Source organism: Mixophyes fleayi, chromosome 5 (assembly GCF_038048845.1).
Source record: "Mixophyes fleayi isolate aMixFle1 chromosome 5, aMixFle1.hap1, whole genome shotgun sequence".
Taxonomy (NCBI): Eukaryota; Metazoa; Chordata; class Amphibia; order Anura; family Limnodynastidae; genus Mixophyes; species Mixophyes fleayi.
Genome location: NC_134406.1, coordinates 204,600,000 through 204,626,812, shown reverse-complemented (window position 1 = coordinate 204,626,812; position 26,813 = coordinate 204,600,000). Strand labels below are relative to the sequence as shown.

General features: G+C 40.4%; 1 protein-coding gene across 5 annotated transcripts in view; it reads left to right on the top strand.

Moving 5' to 3' along the window:
* Window positions 1–26,813, top strand: part of MTCL1 (microtubule crosslinking factor 1) — a 161,396-nt gene that overhangs the window by 110,883 nt on the left and 23,700 nt on the right. For all 5 annotated transcript variants that reach the window (XM_075213306.1, XM_075213309.1, XM_075213305.1 and 2 more), the window contains 3 exons: window positions 2,742–2,978; window positions 4,534–4,743; window positions 16,392–16,559. In XM_075213306.1, coding sequence (XP_075069407.1) covers window positions 2,742–2,978; window positions 4,534–4,743; window positions 16,392–16,559 — 615 coding nt within the window. The remainder of the gene's footprint in view (window positions 1–2,741; window positions 2,979–4,533; window positions 4,744–16,391; window positions 16,560–26,813) is intronic.

The following is a 26,813-nucleotide window of genomic DNA, read 5'->3' as shown; positions in this document are numbered from 1 at the left end:
ATGTACATCTCCATATTTATATGTATCTCTCAAGATACTCAGATATAACTTGCAGAAATGTGCCAGTTATAATAAAACTAAATGTCATATATTTATTTGGGGATCGGTTAAACCTTTGAAAATCATATGACAGTTTAAAAAGGACTTGAGAGCACAGAAAACCCTGTAACTTCCCACTTGTCCTGTTTTAATCCCAAAAATTCATCCAAATTTCTAGTCACTTTCTTTTTCCTGTTTTATTAGATAGGCAGAGAAGCGGATCTATCCCCTATACTTCTATATGGCCTGGGAAGATCCGATTACACAGAGGAAAAATTGATAAGTTCAGCATAGACAAATATCTTTAGTACTTTGACATTAGTAAGCCCTGGCCTGAAACACAGTGCACATTTGTTTTACTATATTTTATTTTTATTAATTTACAGCAAATTAGTTTATATGCTTAAGGCAATTTTCCCAGCAATAATTTGAAATTTAATTTGTATTAGCAGTGTAATATTTATTTTTGTGTATGTAGAATGGTTCTGGTTAGCTTAGTTATGGGGCTGGTTCCTCTGTCTTTTAAGAACATCCATACTTCACTAGTATATTAAATTAGACTGCACTATGTACTAGAAACTGGAGCAATATTCTTCCTGAGAAGACAAGTTTTCAATTTATGCTTAATATGTTAAAGAGACACTACCACCTAGTAAAATATTTTACTATAAGGTGCCCCTCCTCCTAGTTCCTCTTACAGCCCTACCTGAATACCGGGATGAGGTGATGTGAGTGGGAGGACCAATCACAAGTCAGATCAAGAAATTGCATCTTGTGATTGGTCCTCCTACTTACACACCCCCTCCACCCCCATTTAATGTTGTTTAGGTGAATGAATTTGCCTTTTCTGTGTTCCAAGACCGGAAGAGCCTCAGAAACAACAGATGCATGTAGCAGCCCTGGGGCCCCAAGATAGGATGAGGGGGCATCTGAGTAAAATATTTTACTTAGGTGCAAGCACAGCTTTAATATCTGATGCAAAGCTAGAATCAGGCAAATATCTTCCAAAGACTTGTGTAAACATGAAACATACAACTGCTTATCTTTTGCACTTCTCTGTGGTTACCTAGCAACTTTTACCTTATGAAGCTTGGGAAGTGTCAGTATTTTTATGCTATAAGAGCCATAATATTACTATTATTATCATCTTTGAAATTATAAAGTGCCAACATATTACATAGCACTTTACATTGAGGGGATCATAATACAGACAAATGACATATAGGGGTCTATGCATCAAGCTTATTTGATGCTTACAAAATGAAAAAACTACTGTTCCTGCATCTTTTAAGTATATTTACTATGTATTAACAGCCTAACGAAGGAGATTTCATAGAAATCTCCATTTAGGCTAATACCGTACAGCATCACAGTCCCCATAGATTACTATGGCGAATGCGATGTTCTGCAATGCATCAAGCTTTGATAAGCTTTACATTGCACAGAGAGGTAACGCCATCTCAGGATGGCGTTACCTGACATTTCCTATGGGATTCTGCTGAAGCCTCTTCAGCTTCGCAGAATCCGTTACAGTGGAAGTGTAAATAGGAAAATTGGATTGCAGGAGAGCTGTCACTTTGCTGGGGCTCCCAGAGTAGCCCCAGCATGATGCATTCAAGCGAAGCATAAATATGCATCACTGTGATGTGCAGCGATGCCTATTTAGTTGCACCGCATCTCGTTGATGAATAGACCCCATAGTGACATGATACAGAAGTTAAAGATGACCCTGCCCAAATTAGCTTATACTCTAAGAGGCATGACATCCATTTAATACAAACAATAGCAGGAGAACAATTGTAGCTGTTGTTGGTGATACATTTACATAGATACAGGCACTGTACTTGTTTTTGTTCCTGGCTCCTAGCAGTCGATAATTACTGGTACATCACTGGTTCCGGACTTTGAGCAATTGGCGACCACAGGCACAGAGCTAGTTCCTGGCTGTCGGCTGTCGGTGGATTCAGGCACTGTGGTAGTTCCAAATTTTAAGCATAAACATTTGTAATGCCAGTGGGTATGCAGCCTTAGTGTACCAGTAAAAAATATATTGCTTCAAAGTTGTGCCCTTGAAGAGATCATCACAGATTAACAAATAATTACATTTCTTGCACACCATCCGGTTGCACTTGTTCTGACAAATTTCTCCTGCCCTAGGAAATATACATAAGCTGCACATGTAGATAGTTTCATGTGCTACTCACTGTGCCTATAATAATGTTGCAAATATGCCCCAAAACTAGTATGGGAAAAAGTCATAAAACCCATTTATAAAGCATTTGCAATAAATGGGTGGGTGACGAATGCAATTTTTTTTAATTAATCACATACAAAGAGCAATGATGTAACCTGTAGAAACCTATCAGATAATAGTGTTTAGTAGTCAAACCAAAGTAGTTTAGACAAACCAAATGAAGAAGTTAATTGATTGGTTGTTATAGTTACATGACTTCATTGATAGACTGATGATTGGCTGGTGGGTGGAGCAGTTGTGATGCTCCAACAAACTGAGGCAACACATGAATTTTTTTCATCCCAAATGTATTATATAATTGCCATTTACATGTACAGTTTATACCGTTTATTAAGCATCCATCATTTCTATATGTTTATGTGATTTAAATTGAAAAAGCCTAAATATGTGCTGTGCTCAATGTATTGATCATTCACACTGACAGAGATGTTTGTTTTATATCACGCAGCTGGAACAGGAACATTTGAAAAACATCCGGAGGAAAGACTTGGAGGTTCAGAGCCTCACTTTACAAAATAAGTTGGAGGAGAAAACCTGGGGCCAGGAAAAGTGCCTCCTACAGCAGGAACTGAGGAACTTCAAACAGAATGTCTTTGTACTCTATGTCAAATTAAAGTGGCTACTAGCACACTGGCGACAATGTAAGAGGGTGGAGGAGGAAGACGTGGGAGATGAGTTACTGCAGGTAGTCTATTTCATGGACGTGTCTTACTTGTGTAGTGTTGGACACTTACCTTATAGCAGCATTACTAGTTGTTCTCAAAGAGCTCAATAAGAAAACTTTGGACTAAATGTCAACCTGTCCATTTTCAATCATGATTGTTATTATTAATAATGACTATAGATATGGCATCTCTGAGCTAGAAACCAGAAAGTTACACAAACCAGATAAAGAAACAAGTAAATGATTACTGATGTTTGGTAATTTTGTCATACACACAAACATAATCAGTGTTTCTTCCTACAGTTACTATGAGGAGTTCTGCTATACAATTCCATGACCAGGGGACTGACAGGGAAACATTATTTTTAAATTTATTTTAGCCAATTTTTCAGCAGGGTGCTCCAAATTACAGAAAACAGACCTTATCCAGAAAATCCCAAGAATTACAGATAACAGATCCCATAGCTGTATGTATAGTTTCCCAAGTTTTGATTTGAATTAACTGAACGTGGAGAAGTGACCTGTAGGGCTTTTTGCTACATAACATTTATTGTGTAATTTGTAAATCAAGTTTGAATGATCAGGTAATAGAGAATTTGTTTTATTCTGTAACCCACCTATCTAAGTTGCAGACAAAAAAAAGTAGTATACTTAGAGAAATATGAATGATGATATCTAAACTGTGCTTTTAAAGTTGTTATAATGAAAGGACCACTACATAACAAAACTAACGTTTCCATAGCTGAGGCATGAATGCTACATGCTGCGTTCTGTGTTACATCTACATTCTACTGGAGTTCTGTCAAATAGTAAAGTTTTAATAGACAAATCTTCACCTCTCCATTACAGAGAACCTAAAAGACATTCTCATCTTTAGAATAGGTTATTTAATTTACTAATATTACACTTCAGTGCAAATTTGCACAAAAGCATAGTAATCATTCAGACAAGTGCGTTCATTATTTAATTCACATTAAACAAATAAAAGGTCATTTCTGATTGGTTTCTGTGGTTCATCTTAATACAATATAAGCAAATGGGCCCTAGTATCCAAGTGGTATGTAGCATTTCAGCTGCTATGCTGCTGTATTATAATTGGTCCTCACCCATTTATGAATGCACCAATAAACATTTGTATGGAGCAAGTTTGCAGGCCTGTCACTTACGCTCTGCAAGCACAGATAGAGAACATCCTGACATCCTAACATGGTAACCTGCTGCAGATGGGGATAAGAGAGCAAGATTATTATTTATAGTTAAGTATACTGTTATTTTAAATATATTATTCAGCTCGGTAACACGCAGCCTTTGATAGCTATTAATATCAAACAGCCAATAGCTTGCTCTTGAAGTGACTAAATTATGACTTTTGACCTTACATTTCCGGAACAAGCTATAAGAGCCAAGGACTGTGACTACAAGGTTTTTTTTTCCACTGTGCATAGTTTACTTTGTAATAAAATGCTTCTGTCTACACATAAGTTATACTATAAAAGATTTATGCATATGTAGTTATTCCAATTCTTGCTGACACATTTATCATGTAAAAGGTAAGATACACATTAACTCTTTGCAGATCGATCAACTAAATGCCCTTCCTGAATTTGCTGCTTACCCTGACTTCAGAGAAAGTGATCCTGACTCGGAGGAAGTGGAGGATGATGATGATGATGATGACGATGGAGTGTTTGCCTTAACAGATTATCCCCAGCATTCCACCACAGAGCACAGCAGAGACCTCACTCCCCAGCTTCAGACAGCTGAGTTACTCCAGCACCAGAAGCAGGTACTGTACTGTCGAATGGTTGCAAGCTGACGCAAGTCACAACTCATCTGCAGAAAGGAATAAGATATTAAGTGTATTCAATGTATACTAAACATGTCAGACTTTTGAACACCGTGATGGGGGAACAGAATGCAAAATAAATTAACCCTTTAAAAGTGTTAACAGATGTTCTGTGGTTGGCTGCGCTCAATGGTGTCAGGAATGCAGCATTTAGGCTGTCCACTGTGTGCAGGAAAACAAAGCGTAAAAGAAGTTCCGTAGGTGCCATATGCCCATTTGTCTTAAGGGCCTAAATCATAGTTGCCAACATTGGCAGCTTGTGTCCCGGGAGGTCCGGGGGAACAGGTGGGTATGTGGGGCGGGGTTTGAAGAATCGCACCATTAGCCCCACCCCCAATGCGGTTACAACCCTTTTCGACCAATAAAACTAGGGGGCAGGGACACAATGACGCGTCCATGATGCCAATAAGCCCCCTCCATTTACTTTTCCACAGCCGATCGGGAATCGGCAGAATTGCCCTCCCTCCCGGGAGTCTGGGAGACTGACCCAGATTTCGGGAGTCTCCCGGATATTTCGGGAGAGTTGGCAAGTATGGCCTAAATCTCACTGTAGCAGCTGCACGGACTGCTTTGACTATTGCTATGCTCCTGAATTTGCCTGCCAAAAATTTGTACATACCCCAAGTTTTCTTATGCAGTATACGCTATTACAATAATACACTTTATTCTAAGTTTAGCTCTTTCCTGCCAATGTTGGCAACATATTAAAATTCTGTTGTTTTGATTGACCAGATGACCACGTAGTGAGATATCATATTTCTAGACTTTATCAAAGGGCAGGGTTACAGGATGGGTCAGAACACCTTGGAGATTAAATCTTGTTATTCCTACATATACTAGCAGCAGCCTGCACATGTAGAGATGGGGTTTGACTGCATTAATAGTGAATGCAAAAGTCGCATTGCCTGATTTGTCCATAATATAATAATGTAATAAAATGTCACATGTACAAGAGAGAATAGTGTCTTCCCAGTTATTCAGTAACTTCAGATGTCACATTTAGAAGACATATCTCTTGCTTGTGTTGGTTGACTTTTGCAATGTTAGACAAGGATTATCATCATGACTCTCACCAGTACTATCTAACCACTTCTGATTGGGTACTGGCCCCTGCAACTGATAATACTTAAATCATTAGCATCTCAGCTATATGATATGAAGTTGTCGGCCATATATTTGCATTATTTGTTTTGCAGTGTCTTGGTATAATTCAGCAGTTTGCCTGCTTGTTTTACTCACAGCCACAATAGCTTTAACATAAAAAACTCACTTTTCATTTCATATGATGGTCACCAGCAGCTTATCATTAAATAAGGAATGATAATTGGAAAGTATGTGTTTGTGTTGGCTCGTTCTAATGGTGTGTATTCCGCTTGTGTCACTCTGTAATCAAATAAACCGAACAATAGTGTTTTAGGAGGTCATGTTGACTCAGAAATATTTTAGTGCAAAAAGTCAAGAAGTTCAGATGATTCAAAAGGAAATGGCTTAATGATTCACACAAACGCTTTTCTTTTAAAAGAGAAAAACTCTCCCTGCATAACTAATTAATGCATATAATTCGTTTATTCACATTATATTAGTAACATCTTGAATGTCAAAGGAATATTAATCTTATGGTTTGGGATATTTCATCATCATCACCAATTCCGTAGCGCTGTACAGAGAATATTTGTCATTCACATCAGTTCCGGCCCCATTAGAGCTTACAGTCTAAATTCCCTAACACCTCTCCCCTCCCTTCCCCAAGGAGAATTTTGTCAGCAGCCAATTAACCTACCAGCATGTTTTTGGAGTGTGGGAGGAAACCCGAGCACTTGGAGGAAACCCACCCAAACGTGGGGAAAACACACAAACTCCACCCAGATAAGGCCATGGTTGGGAATCAAACTCATGACCCCAGTGCTGTGAGGAAGAAGTGCTAACCACTAAGCCACCATGATATAGATTTTTAATATGCTTTTTTCCATTCTTTTCTGTTGTGAATACATTATTTAAATGGATTCTGAGGGATATGATTATGAAATATATTGTAAAAAGTGACACTTGAGGGAGAAGTGTCTCAATCTTATTCTTGAGTACTGCATGGCATATAGAACTGGACTTTACAATTGGTAACAAATACAATATTAACTAGACATTAATAAACACACAAATAGGTAAGAGGGCCAGGCGTACAGTCTAAAGGGAAATAGTTGTTTGACACAGAAGATCAAGAGCTACAGATTGCATATTGGTCCAGCCCAATTACAATGGGGAAAAATCTTGGTAGGGATGTATGATCCAGTCACACAGCAATGTTAGTTTGGGTGTCAGTAGGTGGTTGTTCGAATATAGAAAGAGAATAAATATGTTTCAAGCGAACTATTTAGAGGAATGGTAATCGGGAGGTTAAATTGTCAACATCTCCCATGGCAAACTATGGAGTAAGCAATATATCCATGGCCTTATATTGATTACAAAAACATAACAATTACAACCTTGGAAGAAGAATAGAAAGGATTGCCGTACTTATAAGAGCTCATTATCTAAAAGAAATATGTATAAATCCTAATACTGCCTCTATGTTGACATAAACATAAATAAAAATGTTAGAAGGCAGCTCTTTATAATGCTAGATACTCAGGCTGCCAACGTCAGGTAACTGGCCCAATATCACAGTGTGTGTGGCCCGAACATGACCACATTGCCTGATAATCATCCTATGGAAATCAATAGAATCATTATCTTTCATGTTTATAAATGCAGATGGAAGATTGCCACAGGTGGCCTTTATCTTCAGTCCCTCTTGTAGGCTCCAAGGATGCCAAGTGATTCTGCCCAAGAAGTCTGATCCTGTCTAATTTGGCCTCCTATGTGGGTGGCTAAATTGTATATTAATCCTGTCGTCCAGGCGATTGCACTACCCGGCAGGTTCGGCTCATGTGTGAGTTCCCCTCTGTGTACTTTCTCTCCCACAGCACGCCCTGCAATCCAGCTAACTGTTAGCGTGAGCAGCCAGCTGGGAGGAGGCAGAGGCCGTGCCCTCCATGCCCCATGCCCTGCGTGCTGCATGTGTTCCGTGCAGAGCACTTAGCCCAGAGCATTTTCTGGGTGGCAGCAGACCACGTAAATACTTGGCATCAGCAAACGCCTGGTCCCCTAGGCAGATTCACATTTTTATTTTAAAGGGGAAAACAACTGTCGTCTACCTCTAAACGAGCCCCAAATGTTCCAATTTTTTGCTCTTTGCAATTCCCAGTTTTTAAAATAAAACACAGGTGGTTCAGAATTAAACATAATTTCTAGCATAATCTGTGGCTTAACGAAGGCTAAAGGATTTGAACATTTTTTCATCTTTGTGTTTTTAAACCTTTTTGTTCTTTGCCCAAACCCCCTCCTCTGTGACATCACTGAAAGTGTACACAGTTAGCTTTAGCTAAAAGGCATGCAGTGTAGTAAATAGCCCTCTCTATGTCATTGCATGGGCACTGGCACACCAGAGAGTGGAATAAAGGAAGGTAGCTGAAGAAGGAGTTGCAGGAAAACCACAGGAATGGAACAGGGGGCAAGAGAGATCTCAGACAGTCAGGACAACTACCACTGGATCAGTAACAAGAAAATAGACCAGGCAGCAGTTCCAGCAGAGTCAAATAATCATAACCAAGAAATGGACAAAATATGGGACCAAGTTACCAGCCATCCATGAAACAGTAACCTGGCAGCAAACACAAGAATGTTGGGTGTTCATTATTGGCAGGATAATGATGATGATGGTAAATCTCTTTATATAGATCTGAGCAAAGCTAGCAATGGGAGGTAAACTGTGCCTCTAGCTTTGCACTTAGTGGGACTAAAATTAGGATAAAATGTGCAACTGGACAAACCATGTAGCAATGCAAGGGGTGCAATGCCTTTTTGCATGCAGGGAAAACTCTGCCTATTTTTGCATGTAGCACATAAATACTGGCTAGCTTTATTTTTACTAGAGATGTTCACTGACCCTCGTGTTCTGGTTTTGGATCTGGATTAACTTCGTGTTTTTGTTTTGGTTTTGGCAAAACCGCCCTTGTGTGTTCTGGTTTTGGTTTCGGATCCCTATTTTTTTCTAAAATCACATAATTTTGGTCTTTTTCCCCCTATATTATTATTAACCTCAACGACAATAATTTCAAGTCATTTGCAGTCAATTTTGACCATCTCACAGGTCACAATATTATTTTCATACACTTTCAAACAAAGACTGCAGTGAGCTGACTGAATGCTAAGCAACAGAGCAATGGCACAAACACACAAAAGTTCATAGCACATCTAGGAAACATTGCCACACAACTGTGGCAGAAAAGAAAAGTGGTGCAAGATGGAATTGTCCTTGGGCCTCCCAAACACCCTTATGTAAGATATTGAAAAGGACATGTACAGTTTAACAAATCAAGCGATAAGCAGTGCCACTTTTGTGGCTGAAGTGTTTGGTTTGTTTGGGCCCCCACAAAACAAGCTAACAATAGCTTAGCTGCCTTAAGCCTAACAGTGCTGTCAATGAACTGTACATTATTAAACCATGTCTTTAATCTCCTTCTCCTCTGTGGATACCTCCCTGTCATCCATGAACAACTGCCAAACTTATGTAGACACAGGAATGGATATTACAAGTGGAATGGCATTAGATCTGCTTCAGACAGACTGTGACACGGAACATGTGGGTAACATGGAATCTGTCATGTTGGAATACGCTGCATTGAACAGAGATTTAAACCAATATTTATGCGCAGTTGAGGAGGCCGTACTTAAGTTAAAGCGTGACCCACCGGTTGAAATCCCGGATTTAAGAGAGCTTGTACACGAGAGATACACTGCACTTCAGAAGAATAATACAGAGGAGGCCCTGAGGCAGGAGGATACATTTTAAAGTTTAAAGAACAGTTAAGAGACTTGATAAAACAAATGGGTGTGTCACTGGCCCCTGCAGACTAAGCTTTGAAAGTTGATGACGAGGAGATCATCGTCACCCTGAGAACATGGCCGGTACAGTGAAACTGAGAATCATGAAATCAGTTATGGTTCATTTGATCGCTTCACCTGTTCCTTGGATAACTGTGGTAATTCTACAGCTATTACATGGACAGAGTGAAGCGGGCGGTCATGTACAAGGAGCCCCTCAAAGGTGGGAAAGGGATCCCGGATATCCCCACCATGCTGTGAGCCTTCTTTGTCTGCAATTGCAAATGTTCTTTATTGAAAAGAACATTTGCACTGCTGTGAAGTCCATGTCTCGCTTTTTCCTTCTGTCTCTTTGTAGGACCCTTGGTTGGGACAAGTGGGACAGCTCCTTCCCTTACAACTGGACTACACCTTAATTTTACCTGGATGTTGGACAATTTGTGAGGGAGCACCATCTGGAGGGAATTAAACCAGACTTGTGGAAACCAAAAACTGTCCACAAGCTCATCAGAGCTAAAGACATTATGGAGCCTGTTCCAGGGCTCCATGCTGCAACAACAAAACACGTGTGGGAGAATGTGGCCTCTAAGAGGCTGACTAATAGGCACAAAGACATTGCATGGATGGCTATCCACGTGAGTCTGCCTCTCAGGACATTTATGCACTACCGGAACCAGTGCCGATATATACATTGCCCCTTCTGCATCACCAGAAGGGAAACAGCTATTTTTTGGGACTGCCCCACTGCACAGGCACTGTTGGATTTCTTGGAACATAAACTTAAGGACAGTGTGCCCAGAACTTGCCTTTTATACCATTCAGTATTTTATGGATTTCTTACTGGGACCCACACCATTGGGGCAGTCCAGGAGGCCTGGCACCTTATGAACTGCTTTAGGACGCTATTTGGTTTGCCAGGATTCACCTCATCTTGAAAAGGGAGAAGTACTGTCACAGGCTGATCCACAGGCTGCTAAGAGTCTATAACACCATTGACAGTCCTGACGAAGAGGAAGATGATTAATTTTATGTCTTCCTCTTCTCCTTCTCCCCCTATGTGTCTGTTTATTCAATAAAACCTTGGGTTTGTGTCCTCCCCCCCCCCTTATCCCCTCCAACCCATTCCCCCATCACTGTTTGAAGTTTTGTTGAATGTCTTGCCTTAATTTATGCACCCTTCCCTATATTTGTGTGTCTCAATAAAGCTTCGGTCTTCTGTGTACTGCTGTGAATCCATTTTGATAACACAGTACAATGTGACTGCAGATTTAGAAGACCAAGCCTGCCAGCCCTATTATTTCTATTTCAGCAATGGAGCTCTCCTCTTTGTCTGTTACCTATATAACACAGTACAATGTGACTGGAGATTTAGAAGACCAAGCCTGCCAGCCCTATTATTTCTATTTCAGCAATGACAATTAGCAATGGAGCAAATGAGCTTTTCTCTTTGTGTGTTACCTATATAACACAGTACAATGTGACTGCAGATTTAGAAGACCAAACCTGCCAGCCCTAGTATTTCTATTTCAGCAATGACAATTAGCAATGGAGCTCTCCTCTTTGTGTGTAACCTATTTAAAACAGTACAATGTGATTGCAGATTTAGAAGACCAAGCCTGCCAGCCCTAGTATTTCTATTTCAGCAATGACAATTAGCAATGGAGCTCTCCTCTTTGTGTGTAACCTATTTAACACAGTACAATGTGATTGCAGATTTAGAAGACCAAGCCTGCCAGTCCTATTATTTCTATTTCAGCAATGACAATTAGCAATGGAGCAATGGAGCTCTCTTGAATGTCACTGTAGACTTTGAAGAACACTGCTACCCCTCCTCTTTCTTTTCTACCTATGACGCTGCCCAACTGCACTAGAGACTGCCAAGAACTGTGCTACCAATTCTGTGTCCCTCTGTGAAATGGCGCTGGATCTCCGTGGAGGGCGGTACTTATAGAATCCAAAACTCATAAGATCCGACGATGTAACAATGATGTTTTGCCTCGTTATCAATTCCGAGGGCGCGCGAAAGTACCGAGCTGGCTCATCTCAGTACTCGGATCTGCTAGGTTCGGGTGTGTTCTGTTCTCGGGAACCGAGCCTGAGCATCTCTAATTTTTACACTGCAATGTAAATTTGAGCTAAGACGGTCACAACCTGCCAACTCTAAATCTGTCCACACAATTTAAATTTGCTGCCCCCCGCTGTGCAATATGATTTTGCTGTGTTGCAAAATTACACCATCTAACTGGATTTATCCCTATAATTGCTATTGCTATTATTAATAATAAAAAGCAAAATGAACTATATAGCAATAATTAGGTTGCATATCACTGTTTGGGTTACTATTACTGCTGTAGTGATATATGGGGTTCCAGCACCACATGCTTTTTAATCTTACAACTAAAGGAAAGCGTTAAACTGGAAGTTTATAATAGTGTTAATACATACAGTGCAAATTCACTTTACCGCTAAAATAATTTTGTCTTTTTTTTAATGTTTATTGCCACTCAAGCCCAGTTACTGTAAAGTGTTCTAGGCAGATCAATAAAAATGTGAAATTATGTTCTCTGATGATAAACTAGATATAAATTCAGGTGGAGAATATTGGAATGTCAGAATATATACTGCAATGTAAATAACATAACAGATTGAAGAGCTCATGTCTGTATTGCTGGATCTAAATAGGACACGTTGAGTATTTTGTTTCCAGTTTATTGATAACCCTGCTTCCCTGTATGGTAGCCAGGTATTTAGAAAATAGAGTAGTATAGTGAAGTTAAAGCACCATTTTAATTTGTTATAATAGAGATTTGTTTTTTGCTGCTTTATTTGTCTTGGTTGTCAGGAAAATCCTGTTGCCTAGGACAGTAGTGGTCAACTTTTATTTCTCTCAGTGGTCAATTTTTTTCACAACTAACCAATACAGAGGGACTTCCCACACTCTGACCAAGCAGAGTGAAGCCCATCTGAAAGTCAGGCTCGCTCACGACACTACCTTGGGCAAAGGAATCAGCCCTATAATTTCAGTATATGCTTAAGCAAACTTTTTTGTCAACTTAAACATTGCCTTTCATAATAATGGAGATTATTATTTTTTTCTCTCTGCGTACATAATACAATACTGCTCACTATGAGAACAATTGACATTGCATTTTCAGATTTGCAAAGACAGTATAAGAGTTGTATATTACAAGCTGTTAGAGGTGTAAACTTGGCTTTTATATCTTTTATGATTAGTTGTGTTTCAAGCTGCTCTTAATTCCACTGTGCAATTAGAAATTGTGAACTGATCTTATAATTTCTCAAATAACTTAATTACACCAATAACTGCTCAAATTAAATATAATTATAGCTTGTCATCTGATGAAATCATTCATAGTGTCAGAGTGACGAGTTTGAAACTGAAGTTTATTAAACATGGTAAATACTTGGTTTAAATGAAAAATGCCTTCCAGACAATGAATGAATTGTGCCTTTTTAAAGGGTAGATTAACATTCAAGCAAGAGGTTTATATTAAATAATTAGGTCCAAACATACATATTTTCCATTACAATATGGTACTGGCTTTAATTTTTAGGATACAAGAATTCAGCCTAGTCTGGCATTTTCCAAAAGGGCTGGTGTGCTTGAGAGTATAGGTGGCTAGTCTGGATTCCCAAACATAAAAATGGATGTTATAGGTCCATGTAGCAGCATTTAATGTATCTCAGATGGGGCCAGAGCTCCATCCGTTTTCACTAGCTATAATCTCCGCTGAGCCTCCCAAGGAAGGCCGGTTTTTTGTGACATCTTTATATTTAGCTGCATGTGAGCTGGTGAGCATTGTATATCAGGACTACTTTTTAGTCCCAGTCTTCAGTAATATTGTTTAGATTTTTTGCTCTGAATAAACAGACATTTCTATGCAGCCTTGGGACTGTGTTTGCAGTGATCCCACTACAAAATCCATTTTGGTGATACTTTCTCTGCAGCTGTTAGCTCTACACATGATTCAAACACTAGCTGCCCCATCCATGCTGCACAGTAAAGTAATATCTTGATTCAAAGCCAGAGAGTGGTGAAGTTTTCTTGGTGCACGGGGACGCGAGTATGGATCATCCGAAACTCCTATGTATAATTGGTGGCAAAGTGGGCTTCGGCTAGGCCATATGGACAGAGACTAGGCCTGCCACAGGAAGCAGTTACCGTTAATTGGCTGGGAAAAAGGGGGATGGTATGGGGGGACCTCAGAAAGGAGTTGCTAGAGGCAGAAGAAAAGGGAGGCTTGCCCAACGTGGCAGTTTTACACCTCGTGGGCAATGACCTGGGGAAGAAGAAATCTTTACATTTGGTACAAAGTATCTGGGAGGATTTGCTGTAGATAAAAAGACCGTTGGGGTGCTGTTACATTGATATTATAAAATATCATCCCAAGGCTGTACTGGAGAGGTGCGAGGAAGGGGGGCTGGCATTGACAGAGCACGTAAGAGGGTGAATTCAGCCCTAATTTCCCCATGTGGCGGCATCAGTATACAGCATAAAGACATTAGCATGAAATGCATTGGTATTTGTAGGAGAGATGTGGTACACCTGTCAGAGATAGCGTTGGACTTGTACAATAATGCGATACATAAAGCATTGCAGGTGTTGGGCGGTTTGTGTCACAGGATTGTGGTGGGGGCTTTGGCATCATGAAGGGGTCACAAAGGCCTTGTGTGGCGGTAGCAAGCGGCGCACAATGTATAGCTATGGGGCGGAGCCAGCATCGGTGCATAATCACCCCGGAAAGGCAGCCGTCTCCCAGTTCCATCTTCAACAGTTGGGCATCTATGGCGATATGCCAAAGGAAAAGAGAGTGTGTGGGCACAAGATGCAGGCTCCAGGGGGCATGCTTGCAATGCCCACATGGTGTTCAGAACATGCTCCAGAAATTACAGGGGGCGTGCTTGTGGTGCACACATGGTGGGCAGAACACGCACCCCAAAAATGTTGAGAAATTGATAAAAGGAAAAGGAACCTTGCGCACTGCTTTCCCTGCATTTGTTGTTGATTTTAAATAAAACTGTGACTAAAACTTATTTACCCGAACACCAGATTGTGCGTTTTTATTTCAGAAAAAGGGTTTGTTTCTTCCTGCTGGATGCCAACAGGTAGGCATATCCTCCCTTATTACCACAGTCATTGCACACACTGCCGGTTACTGATATTTACAGCTCCTTCAAAAGGCATACCTCCAAACTCTCCGAATTGCGAAGTGACAGGACCGATTTGATTGAACTGTCCCACAGTTGGCACGTTTGTCCTGATGCATGGGAAGTTGAAAAGTATGTCCCACTCCCCTGGCTCTGGTGCGTGCACCAGTTAAAGGGTGATGTTAGGGGAGGATCGAGGCACGTGGGTGGCCTAGTACTTCAGAAGCGCTAGATGCATCCCCATGACATGTTCATGCACAGACACACCCCTTATATGGCACAGCCATGCCCCCATTTAGGAGGAGGTGTGGCCCAGTCCCACTTTAGAAATTTAAATATAAAATGTATTTCTGGGGCAAACATTAATAGGTATAACTTAAAGTTTGAATTATCCTTAAATAGTTTGGAGCATGGCACAAATATGGGATCTATTACTTGAAAACCCATTATCCACAATGTTCTGAAAACCAGAAGAAATCAGTATATAATTATACAAAACAGACCAGGGGCGGATCTAGAGAATACTGCTACCCGGGGCGATGTAGGGGGGGGGGGGGATTTAGGCCCCGCCCCCTTTCTGACATGTGAGGCTGCCGGCGGCTGCATACTATGTGCAGGTCCGTTCAGCAGTGACAGGCAGGGACAGTGTGCTGCCCGGATGCTCTGATTGTGTTTAAAACACAATCAGAGCGGCCCTGCCTGTCACTGCTGAATGGACCTGCACATAATGTGCAGCCGCCGGCAGCAAGCCCCTGCTAGGGGGGACGATCGCCCCGATCGCCCCCCCTGGATCCACCACTGAAACAGACCTAAGCCATAGCCCAACATATTCCAATCTAATCTGTTGAGCTGCTGAATGACTGGTTCTTTCTATGTCATACACAGACCAACAGATACAGAGATATACATAATTACACTTTAATACAATTCAATGCACACTGGCCATTAAAGTAATTTTTGCATAATCAGCGCATTCGGATGTCATTGGCAGCTGTAGCTAGCAGTCATGTGATCCACGCTGTGGATTAATTTCAGTACTCCAGAATTTTTTCTGAGTGCCTAATTTTTCTGTTGAGCATGCAAACATCTTTTATGCTGCCCGAATTAGTGAGGAACCCAGAATAAACTGCTGTGTCCCAATGCCTGATTACATGACCAGTACTTAACAGCTAGAAATAGTTAGTGGAACAGTGTGTGTGTGTGTGTGTGTGTATTTGTGTGTGTGTGTGTGTGTGTGTGAGAGTGTGTGTGTTAGTAAAAATATATAAATAAATTAATGTAAAAAATAAAAATAAATGTGTTTTATAAGGAATAATGTACTCCTGTACTTACTGTACATTATCATAGATTTTAGAAGTCACCAAGGCAGCCATAACCTGTCTTTATATGGTTGCAAAACTCAGTGATTTCTTTTTTTGTTATAAATTCCAAACTATTACTGATAAATGTTATATTGTATTTTGCATAGGAATAATATTTATATATTTATTTATTTTTAGGCAAATGAAAATCGTCGTTTCATTACTGCATTTAAGGGCTTACTGGATGATTTTCGATCTGAATTGCGGGATGAATCGACAGACAGACATGAGATCCAACAGCGGCTTGCAAATGACAAAGCTACTTGGGAAGTGGAAGAAACGGAACTCAGATGTCGCCTGGAGCAGGTATAATGTTCAGAGGAGAATGTGGACTACAAAATGAAGTGGCCTATTCACCTAAAATATTTTGTTATTCTCACTGCTCTCAATGCTCATTAGTCCTCTCAGAACCAGAGTCATGTAGCAAGTGACAAAAAATGCAGAATATTATTTTAAACACTATTTTTATCCTTTATACTTAATCTAAAATCCAAATGCATCTGTGCCTTCCTGTGCTTTATATAAATTTTGCGTTTACAAAACTAGGGGGTGCTAAATTTGCAAGTTTTGAAACTCACGAAATCCACTGTGACTAGTCATGCAGTTTTCTTCCCTCTGCATCCTGTAGACCAGGCTTAGGAAACCTATGGCTCTCTAGCAGTTATGGAACTACGAGTGACAAAATTGCATAAAAGAAGTTGACTTTCATGAAGAAGTAGTTATTATGCAGCATAATTAATTTCTGTTCCAACAGAAACAACACTAGCCTACACTTTTCAAGAGGTAATAAAACTGACTTCATAAATGAGGGGGGAAAATTGATCATTCTTATTATTAAACAGAACCCTCCCTAACTAAGCAGCTGACAAGTCAACATTATGAACTTTCCACAGACATACATACTTTTTACATTAAAAATGTAAAATACAAAGAAGATTAACAAAGGAGCCTAAAAAGAAAATCAGAGTGGTTACATAGTATAAAAGTTAGAAAAAAAGTTAAAAAAAGTTAGTATAAAAGCTATGTGAAACTACAGTGCATGTCAGGTATTCTCTCTGGTGGAAGATAATCAGAATGAGTATCCCTATACTATAACACTGTTTATTAAATTGCATAATACATTGCTTTTTTGTTTACTGGGAATGTATCATCTTGTTTATATGATCAACAACTATATTTATTTTATTAATTATAACGTATTTGTATTATAACTTATTGTTATCCTTGGATACATAAGAGATATAACAGGAGCCATAATAGTGCAGTATTTCATAAAAACATTTTTTTCTTTGAGACAATATATTAAAAACATGTACTCTCTATAGTATAATAAAATTAGTGTATCTTTGTGTGATAAGGATCGACTCCTGGTAAGCAATAATAAGGGTTCACTGCAGTTATCCTCACTAAGGATCCAAGATCTAGGTGAAGAAATAATGATTTCATTATCCCATGATATTTCACCATTGGGCGCCTCTGTTGTTCACTATTTACATTTATATATTTTTATTATCATTGATTTACAAGGTGACACAATGGTGTGTAGTGTGGGGGAAGCAGGACATACATAAAACAGGGACATTCAAGATAGACAAAATAAATGCAGACATCAAAACAAAGCGTTGTGAGGGTCCTACTTATGAGAGAGCTTACAATATAATTGGAAGAGGGCGCAGCTGAAACAAGAGGAACAAGTTTGGCTCACAGTGGAGATTGGGACAGTTGTGAGAGGACTTTAGTGTGGGTAGTATTGGTGGGAATAGGGTAAGCTCTACCAAAGAGATGGGTTTTCATAGGGCATTGAAAGATTGGAAGGCTGTTGGAGAGTCTCTTTGGACATTGTAGGGTGTTCCATAAGTTGGTTGCAGCACGTGAGAAGTTTTGTATCTGGGAGTGAAAGGTGGTTACCAGAGATGTGGGGCAGGTCAGAGGTAAATCTAAGAGAGCAAGAGGCGAAGTATTTTGAGATGAGATTTGAGATGTTTGAATAGGTGATGTTGTTGAGGGCTTTGTAGATAAGGGTGAGTAATTTGAATTGCAATCTGGAGGATACAGGAAGCCATGGGATTTACAAAGTGGTGTGTCTGGGAAAAAAGGAAGATTAGTCTTGATACGGCATTTAAGATAGATTGAAGCAGGGATACATGGGTGAGGGGAATGCCAGATAGGAGGAGCTTGCAGTGGTCAAGGCGGGTCATAATGAAAGAGTGGATAAGAGTTTTGGTAGCATCTAGGTTAAGAAAAGGTTGTATTCTGGCAATATTTTTAAGGTGGAGGTGAGAGGCAGAGAGACCAGATGTAAGCAATAAAGCAGAAGACAGAGTCTGACAACAAACGCAGTGGGTTTAGGAGATGGAGGAGATTGTTTTGTTGTTGATGGTGGTGGAGATTTGAGGAGAGGTGATGATTTCTGTTTTGGACATGTTAAGTTTTAGGTAGTGTTAGGACATCCATGTGGAGATAGCAGAGAGACAGATGGTTGCACAAGATAGTACCAAACAGGAGAGGTCAGGGGAGGAGAGATAGAAAATGATATGTCGTCAGTGTAAAGGTGGTACTGGAGGCTAAATGAGTGAAATAGTTCCACAGGAAGAGAGGTGTACATTGAGTAAAGCAGAGGGGCTAGAACAGAACCCTGAAGGACCCCAACAGATTGAAAGAGCGGAGGGGAGGATGTGCCTGAGGTAGAAACACTAAAGGAGCAGTTTGATAAGTAGGAAGGAGCAGTTCAAGAAGCAGGAAATTAAAAGGAAAGAGCTGTGTTACAGTGGAGTGAAAGCTGTGTGCCGGTGGAGTGAAGGGTGTGCAGGAGAAGAATGTGATCAACAGTGTTGAAAGCAGCAGAGAGGTCCAGGAGGATGAATATTGAGAAGTGACCCTTTGTTTGGTTAGCCTTTGCTGTACGTACATCATCACTTTTGTAAGTGCAGTCTCAGTGGAATGTTGAGGATAGAAGCCCAATTGGAGAGTCAAGAATGGAGTGAGAGGAGAGAGAAGATGATAGGTTATACACAAGTCACAAATATAAACAGACAGGTGGTTCAAGAGATATTTTCTTTTAGTACTGGTGGAGTAAAACAGTTGAAGAGGTGAGCTAGTGGTGGGTGTGCAGTAGAATAAAGGCAGCAGAGAAGGTGAAATGGAATAGGGTCAAAGGGACATGTTGTAGGGTGAGATGATGAGGTGAGTGCAGAGACTTTGTCTTTGGCTACTGGAGAGAAGGAACTGAGGATGCATTGGGGAGTGCAGGAGGTGGGTATGGTGTGCAAGGTTTGACATGAAAAAATGTTGTCGAATGGGTAAATTTTGTCTTAAGTAGGTAGTAAAATCGTGGGCTGTGAGGGAGGAATGGGGAGGAGGTGCAGGTGGCAGAGAAGCAAGTTGGCTAAGGTGGCTAAGAGGTGACAGAGGAAAGAAGTCTGGGTGGATATTAGAGAAGTGAAGTGTGTTCGCTTGGCAAGTGAAAGTCCAGAGTTGTAAGATGGAACTTATAGTGGAGAAAGTTGGTATAGGAGTGAGGTATATGTGTGTCTATATATATATATATATATATATATATATATATATATATATATATATATATGAGAGAGGGAGAGAAGAATCCCCCAGCACGACAATGCTGCAATTTCTACTTGTATAGAAAAATGCAGAACACTCATTTGCAAATACAACATAAGCCACCCGCCATGTCACAGCGCTTCTGCTAATAGGGTGGTCCCAACTCTAATCAGTGAGAGTCCCTATTATTGGGTCATACATAAATGTGTTTTTAAATTGAGAGTTAACATAACCAAGAGGTACCCCAAGAACCTCCAAGTGGCACTACAGCACTCCCCATTAGCTACTGATACCAGGGCATGCCTCTCAAACAAACAAAACATAACGGAAAGTTGCTCAATCAATTTATAGTTTAACAGCAGGTGCTTGAAAGGGTGGGGTTATCCTGAAAGGAGCAAATACAGAGAAAAATCCCCCAGCACACCACTGTTAACCAGTAACAATGCTGCTATTTCTACTTGTACATAAACATGCAGAATTCTTAGTTACACACATTTGCATATATGCATATATAGTGGCCAAACAGGGCAGATGGTGGTTTGCAATACTGCCACTTCTCTTACTGCTTTGATTGCAAAATTATCAAATTCACTTACATTTTCAACCACTGTATATATGGAGAGATAGACAGATGGATGAATAGATAGAGTGTTGTTAGTATATATTTTATATAAGGCATCTTGTATTGTAGGTATAGTGGTCCTTTAAATTAAAGCAATAAGTACTAAATAGTGAAAGTTACTCTTTGAATTAATAAAGAAGAAAAAGATATGTGAAGTGTATTCACTGCATAACTAGATCAAACTTTATGTTAGATAAACTGACAAATATTTGTTATGGTGGAGTTAGAGATGAAAAATAAAATCACAATTATAAACACTTATGTGTGAGCACATGTTAGTACTTGAAGTATGAAGTTATACGTATTTAAATAATAAGGCTGTGTCAGTCTGCACAAATGTGCCCATAGGGAAAAGATTAGTGAGACAGAGCAAGATTAAATAGAGATTACAATAGAGATTAACCTCATTTCTCTGCTTCAAACCAAAGTGCACTATGCTGGAAAATAAATCCTTTCAAAACGCTTGAACACTTTTACATCTAATCTGAATCCTGTGATTATGGGGATTCTGAGGTTACAACCACTGGTATCCTTGTGTCTTAAATTCCACTTTTTGAGAAGTGTTACAGATTTAAGTGTGTTGGCCCATTAATCGGGACTTTAAAGGGAAAGTTTCACCAAAACCTATTTAGTTAAATGGCTATGGGCAAAATCGTTTATCAGAATCAATTCAGTTCTCTCTTTCCACATCGCCTATATGCTCTGTGATCCCTCAAATCTAGCGCATGTTCTCCTCACAGATGAGATGCAATTTTCCAGTCATATTGGCCTACTTATTGTCAATCACTGGCCCTCAAATTAACGTGTATTTATTCTTGTTGCATGTTAAGTTCACTAGGTTATGGTTCACTGAAAGCAGATAGCAATAATACTGATGCACAATACATACTTAACAACCTGGACCTCTTGGTATTCCAGTCACAACCAGATATTCAATTGCTTGAGCTTAATGTTTCCCACACACACAACACTTTTTCTCACAATGAGACCATATTTCATGTGAGTTTAATTAATTAAAGTTTTAAACTTTTGATCCCTCAATACATGAAAGCAACTGGACTATGTGTGTGGGCAGATTAAGTAATCCTATATAAACTATCTGTTTTCTGTGCATGTTTTATATATCTAATTCATCAGATTTAGATTGTTCGGTGTGTGTACAAATTGTGCCATGGAAAGATTATTTGTGAGAAGAGCTTTTGATTCAGAGTCATAGAAGCCTTGCATGTGTGTGTTCCAGCGGTTGAACTGTCCTCGCTGCAGCTGGTGCGCTAGCTACGTGGCTGAGAGGTGAGGGGGGCTTTACCCTCCTGACGCCCCCATTTTACTCCAGTGAAGCCCCTGCATATGTCCTCCACCAAATTTTACTGTTGGACCCTGTGATACTGTGTTCTGCCCCTGATAGGTTTCTTTATGAAAAGCTGTCACAATGAGTTATTATTGCTTCGCTCCATAGTACATGCCAGCCATGCCACATGCAGTTGTTTTTCCCAGGGCCCTTGCTAAGGGGTGGGGCAATATTGAATCATAGCCCATAGTTCTATTTCATACTACAGAGCTACTTAAGTGTTTTACTGTGTGTCATGAACGCCCAGCCTGTCTCAGATACAGCAATCTGAACAGCTGGTCGTGACTGGCGTCACCTTATTCTCTTACCAATGAATACACCTTTTCTGCCGCCACAAAGGATTTACTACGGCGTCCTTGCAATCACCAAAACCACTTATTAATGTTTCACACTTAAATCAAATACGCATGAGCCTCACTGGATTCACAAAGAATCACGGAGAACACACTAGATTAAATGTATTTAATCTGAAAAATGATTCCAAGGCTTAGTTACAAAACAATTAATAACAATACAAACAATAAGTTGCACAAATAAGTTTCAGAAATAAAATAGGAAATAAAACCAGAGTTGCTACTTACTAGTTAAGACTGGCGTGTGTGAGGGAACACAATTGCGAAATATGGGACATTTCAGTCTTGATAGACCCCATCATGAAAATGCACAATGTTATGTCTAAAGCAGAAGATTTTAAACCCTTTCTACAGGCTCTTCACCCCCACCTTAGGAATTACATTTTCAATTAAGTCAGATTGCCAAAGTGACAGAGAGTGAGTTATGGATGTCCTGAGATCTGGATTGCTCACAGGGCCTGAGTTCTCACCTCTGCTCATTCTGCTTGGCTGGTCATGTCCACATCCTCTGCATATAAAAAAAACCTCCTCAGAGATAGTTATCTATTTATCTATTACTGGGTCTGGCTAATTTCAAAATACTCTTGGTCAATTGCACAGGTCACTTAGGTCAATCTACAAAGCATACTTAGGTTACATAAAATATTCACATTGTCATACATGAATTCAACAGAAAATAACAATCAGTCATTAGATATACTACATAATCGTCACACTGTTCATGCATCATTGGCTCACACCCACCCACCTCTGCTGCCATTTTAACAAATGCATTAGTTAACAAAATGAGTTTGTTGATTCTGAATTACAGGGGAAAAATGCACCCGGTCACCAGCTAAGAGGAGAGGCACCTTAGGAAAATATTTTCCTAGGTGATATTATTTCCTGCTTCAGAGTAATGCTATTATTGTTTACTTATGTAGCACCACCATATTACACAGCACTGTACAGAGTATATATTTAATTCAAATTAGTCCCTGCTCCAATGGAGCTTATAGTTTAAATTCATTACCACACAAACTAGGGTCCATGTTTGTCAGCTGTCAGTTAACCTACCAGTATGTTTTTTTGACTGTGGGAGGTAACTGGAGCATCCAGAGGAAACCCATGTAAACTCATTGGTCGGGATTGAATCCATTGCTTCGGCGCTGTGAAGCAGCATTGCTAACCACTGTGCAATGGTATTTCATTTTTCAGCTGTGGAGACTTCTGACTATTTTCTCTATAGCAGGTGGTTTTTATTATTCAGAACTTTTTATAAGTAGAATTCCGTCAGGCAACCACTTCATTTTGTCAGCTTTAAATGTGTATTTGGAAAAAAGATTAACAGGATGACTGTAACATCTGGAACAAGATCATTTCATACAGACCGCAGACGCTGGCCGCTTTTGAGGCGTTAGGATTATAAATCAATTTCTATCCTACCTAAAACTGGGTGTTCCATGAGACAGACATTGCGTCTGCCTTATAGTGTGAGATCATATTTCCTGCATTTTACCATATGCAGTGTTCAATGAAGTCACATTTTTTTTTTAACTGCAAGATGATATATATGTGTCATGATCATTAGTGTTATATTTCTAGACCTATTTAAAGTGTTCCTAATTGGAAACAATTTAGATATTAAAGAAAAATCCATCTAAAACCCCACCAATGGGAAGCAGCAGAGTTATTTATGCAAATTTTAGTCACTAGACAATTATGTGTCTATAACAGAAGTTTGTGCAGACTTCAGGTGGAAACATCTCTGATTTTCTTTCCTGTCAATTGATTGTACTATTCTGTTCTTTAGGTTATTCATATTTTTTACAGTTTTCAGCCATTTCTCCCATATCATGAATGTAGATCAGTAGGTAAATCTATTTAATACATCTTCTATTTATTAAACAGCAGCTTAAGCTTACAACCATGCCTAAAGTAAATGTTTTCCTATTCCAAACATTTAACTTTTCTGAGCCCTGTGTGATTGATAAGCTTACAAGTTGTCATCTAAAGGTGAAACATACACTTATATGCTGCATTGCCATCTTAATAGACATATATCAACTTTAACCTATTGGATTACACCCTTTTGCGGCCTTAATAAGCCTCAGATTCAGCTCATTGATAATTTACTTCCAATCGTCACCCCTGACTCTCAGACTGCTCTGACACATGGAGGTATTGTCCTTAGCTGGGACTTGTTCTTATAATGTGCTTTGGCTTTCAGCCTTCTGTCTTTCACGTTTTTTTCTCATACACTTACAATAATCATCTGATTTTCAAATCCAGTATTATCTGTATGTGATCTTATTTTATAGAGGTGCTAGAGAGACAGCCTGGTGAGTTCTGGTTTGTAACCTGTTGGCTGGCACTGATCTTCTATGCTTGTAATAAGACTTATTTGCACCACATTGCTAATTTCCTTCCAATTGGTCTTTATAAGCACACCCATCACTCTCAGTTTGGGCTCATTCAGTGAGACATTGGGCTAGATTTACTAAGCTGCGGGTTTGAAAAAGTGGGGATGTTGCCTATAGCAACCAATCAGATTCTATCTTTCATTTATTTAGTACCTTCTACAAAATGATAGCTAGAATCTGATTGGTTGCTATAGGCAACATCCCCACTTTTTCAAACCCGCAGCTTAGTAAATCTAGCCCATTGTCTCTAAGAAAGTTTTCTTCTTATCCAGACCTTTGGCTTTCAGCCTTCTGCTTTTTCCTATTATTTTGTTATATGGCTGTCAACCTTCTGCTGATTCTTTTATCATGTTCTGTGGTATTATTATTATTATTATTATCATTTATTTGTTAGGCGCCACAAGGTTTCCGCAGCGCCTTACATAGTACAAACAGTAGACCATACAGGGTAAAACATTACAGAACAATAAACACTAAGTACCAATGCTTCAGAAACTCCGGGCAGACATATGGAGTGAGGGCGGAGCAGAAGAGTAGGTATGGAGACAGGAGGGGAGAGGGGCCCTGCTCATGCGAGCTTACATCCTAAGGGAGGGTGGACAAAACAGGCACGGAGGGAGGCATTGATGCAAGGGAGAAGAAGAGACCAGGGGGGAGAACAAGCAGAGTGGATGAGGGGTTAAGTGGATGGTTGGTAGGCTTTCAGGGACAGGTGAGTTTTGAGAGCCCGTTTGAAGGAGCACAGATTGGGAGCGAGGGAGGTCATTCCAGTGCAGGGGGGCAGCTCGGGAAAAGTCTTGGACTCTGGAGTGAGAAGAGGTAATTATTATTATTATTATTATTATTATTATTATCATGTATTTGTTAGGCGCCACAAGGTTTCCGCAGCGCCGCACATAGTACAAACAGTAGACTATACAGGGTATAACAGTACAGAACAATAAACAAAAGTACCAATACTTCAGAAACTCCAGGCAGACAGATGCAATAGACACGGAGCAGAAGAACGGGTAAGGAGACAGGAGGGAAGAGGGCCCTGCTCAAGCGAGCTTACATCCTAAGGGAGGGTTAAACAGACCAGGCACAAGAGGAGCCAGTTGAGGGAATGGGAGAGAGGGGAGAATGAGTGGAGGAGATGGGGGTTAAGTGGATGATTGGTAGGCTTTGAGAAAGAGGTGAGTTTTGAGTGCACATTTGAAGGAGCACAGAGTAGGAGAGAGGCGGATGGAGCGAGGGAGGTCATTCCAGTGAAGGGGGGCTGCACGGGAAAAGTCCTGGATTCTGGAATGGGAAGAGGTGATCAGAGTGGAGGAGAGGCGGCGGTCATTGGCCGAGCGCAGGGAGCGGGTGAGAGTGTGAATGGAGAGGAGGTTAGAGATATAAGGGGCAGTAGAGTGGGAGAGAGCCGGAGTTTGAAAAGAATTCTGTAGGAGAAGGGGAGCCAGTGTAGGGCAAGGCAGAGAGGGGAGGCAGAGGAGGAGCGGCGTGAGAGGTAGATGAGTCTTGCGGCCGCATTGAGTATAGAGCGGAGGGGGGAGAGGGGGGAGTGTGAATGGTAAGGAGGTTGGAGATGTAGGGGGCAGTAGACTGGGAGAGAGCTTTGTAAGGGGTAGTGAGAAGTTTAATGAATATTCTGTAGGGGATAGGGAGCCAGTGTAAGGCCTAGTGGAGAGGGGAGGCAGAGGAGGAGCGGCATGAGAGAAAGATGAGTCTAGCAGCCACATTAAGCACAGATCAGAGGGGGGCGAGATGGGAGAGGGGGAGGCCAGTGAGGAGAAGCCTTCTGATCCTGTTCTGTGCCTGTGGTTTCAGCCTTGTGACCCTGTGCTGTACCTGTGGTTTCAGCCTTGTGACCTTGTTCTTTGTTATACTGGTAGGTTGATTGGCTGCTATCAAATTGACCTTAGTCTGTGCGTGTGTGTTTGTGTGTGTGTTAGGGAATTTAGACTGTAAGCCCCAATGGGGCAGGGACTGATGTGAGTGAGTTCTCTGTACAGCGCTGCGAAATTAGTGGCGCTATATAAATAAATGGTGATGATGTGACCGTGTTCTGCACCTGTGATTTCAGGATTGTGAATATGTTTTGTAGCTGTGGTTTCAGCTATGTGACCCTGTTCTGTACCTGTGGTTGCAGCCGTTTGACCCTGTTCTCTACCGGGGGTTGCAGCCATGTGACCCTGTTCTGTACCTGTGGTTGCAGCCATGTGACCGTGTTCTGTACCTGTGATTGCAGCCATGTGAACCTGTGCTGTACATGTTGTTTCAACCATGAGACCT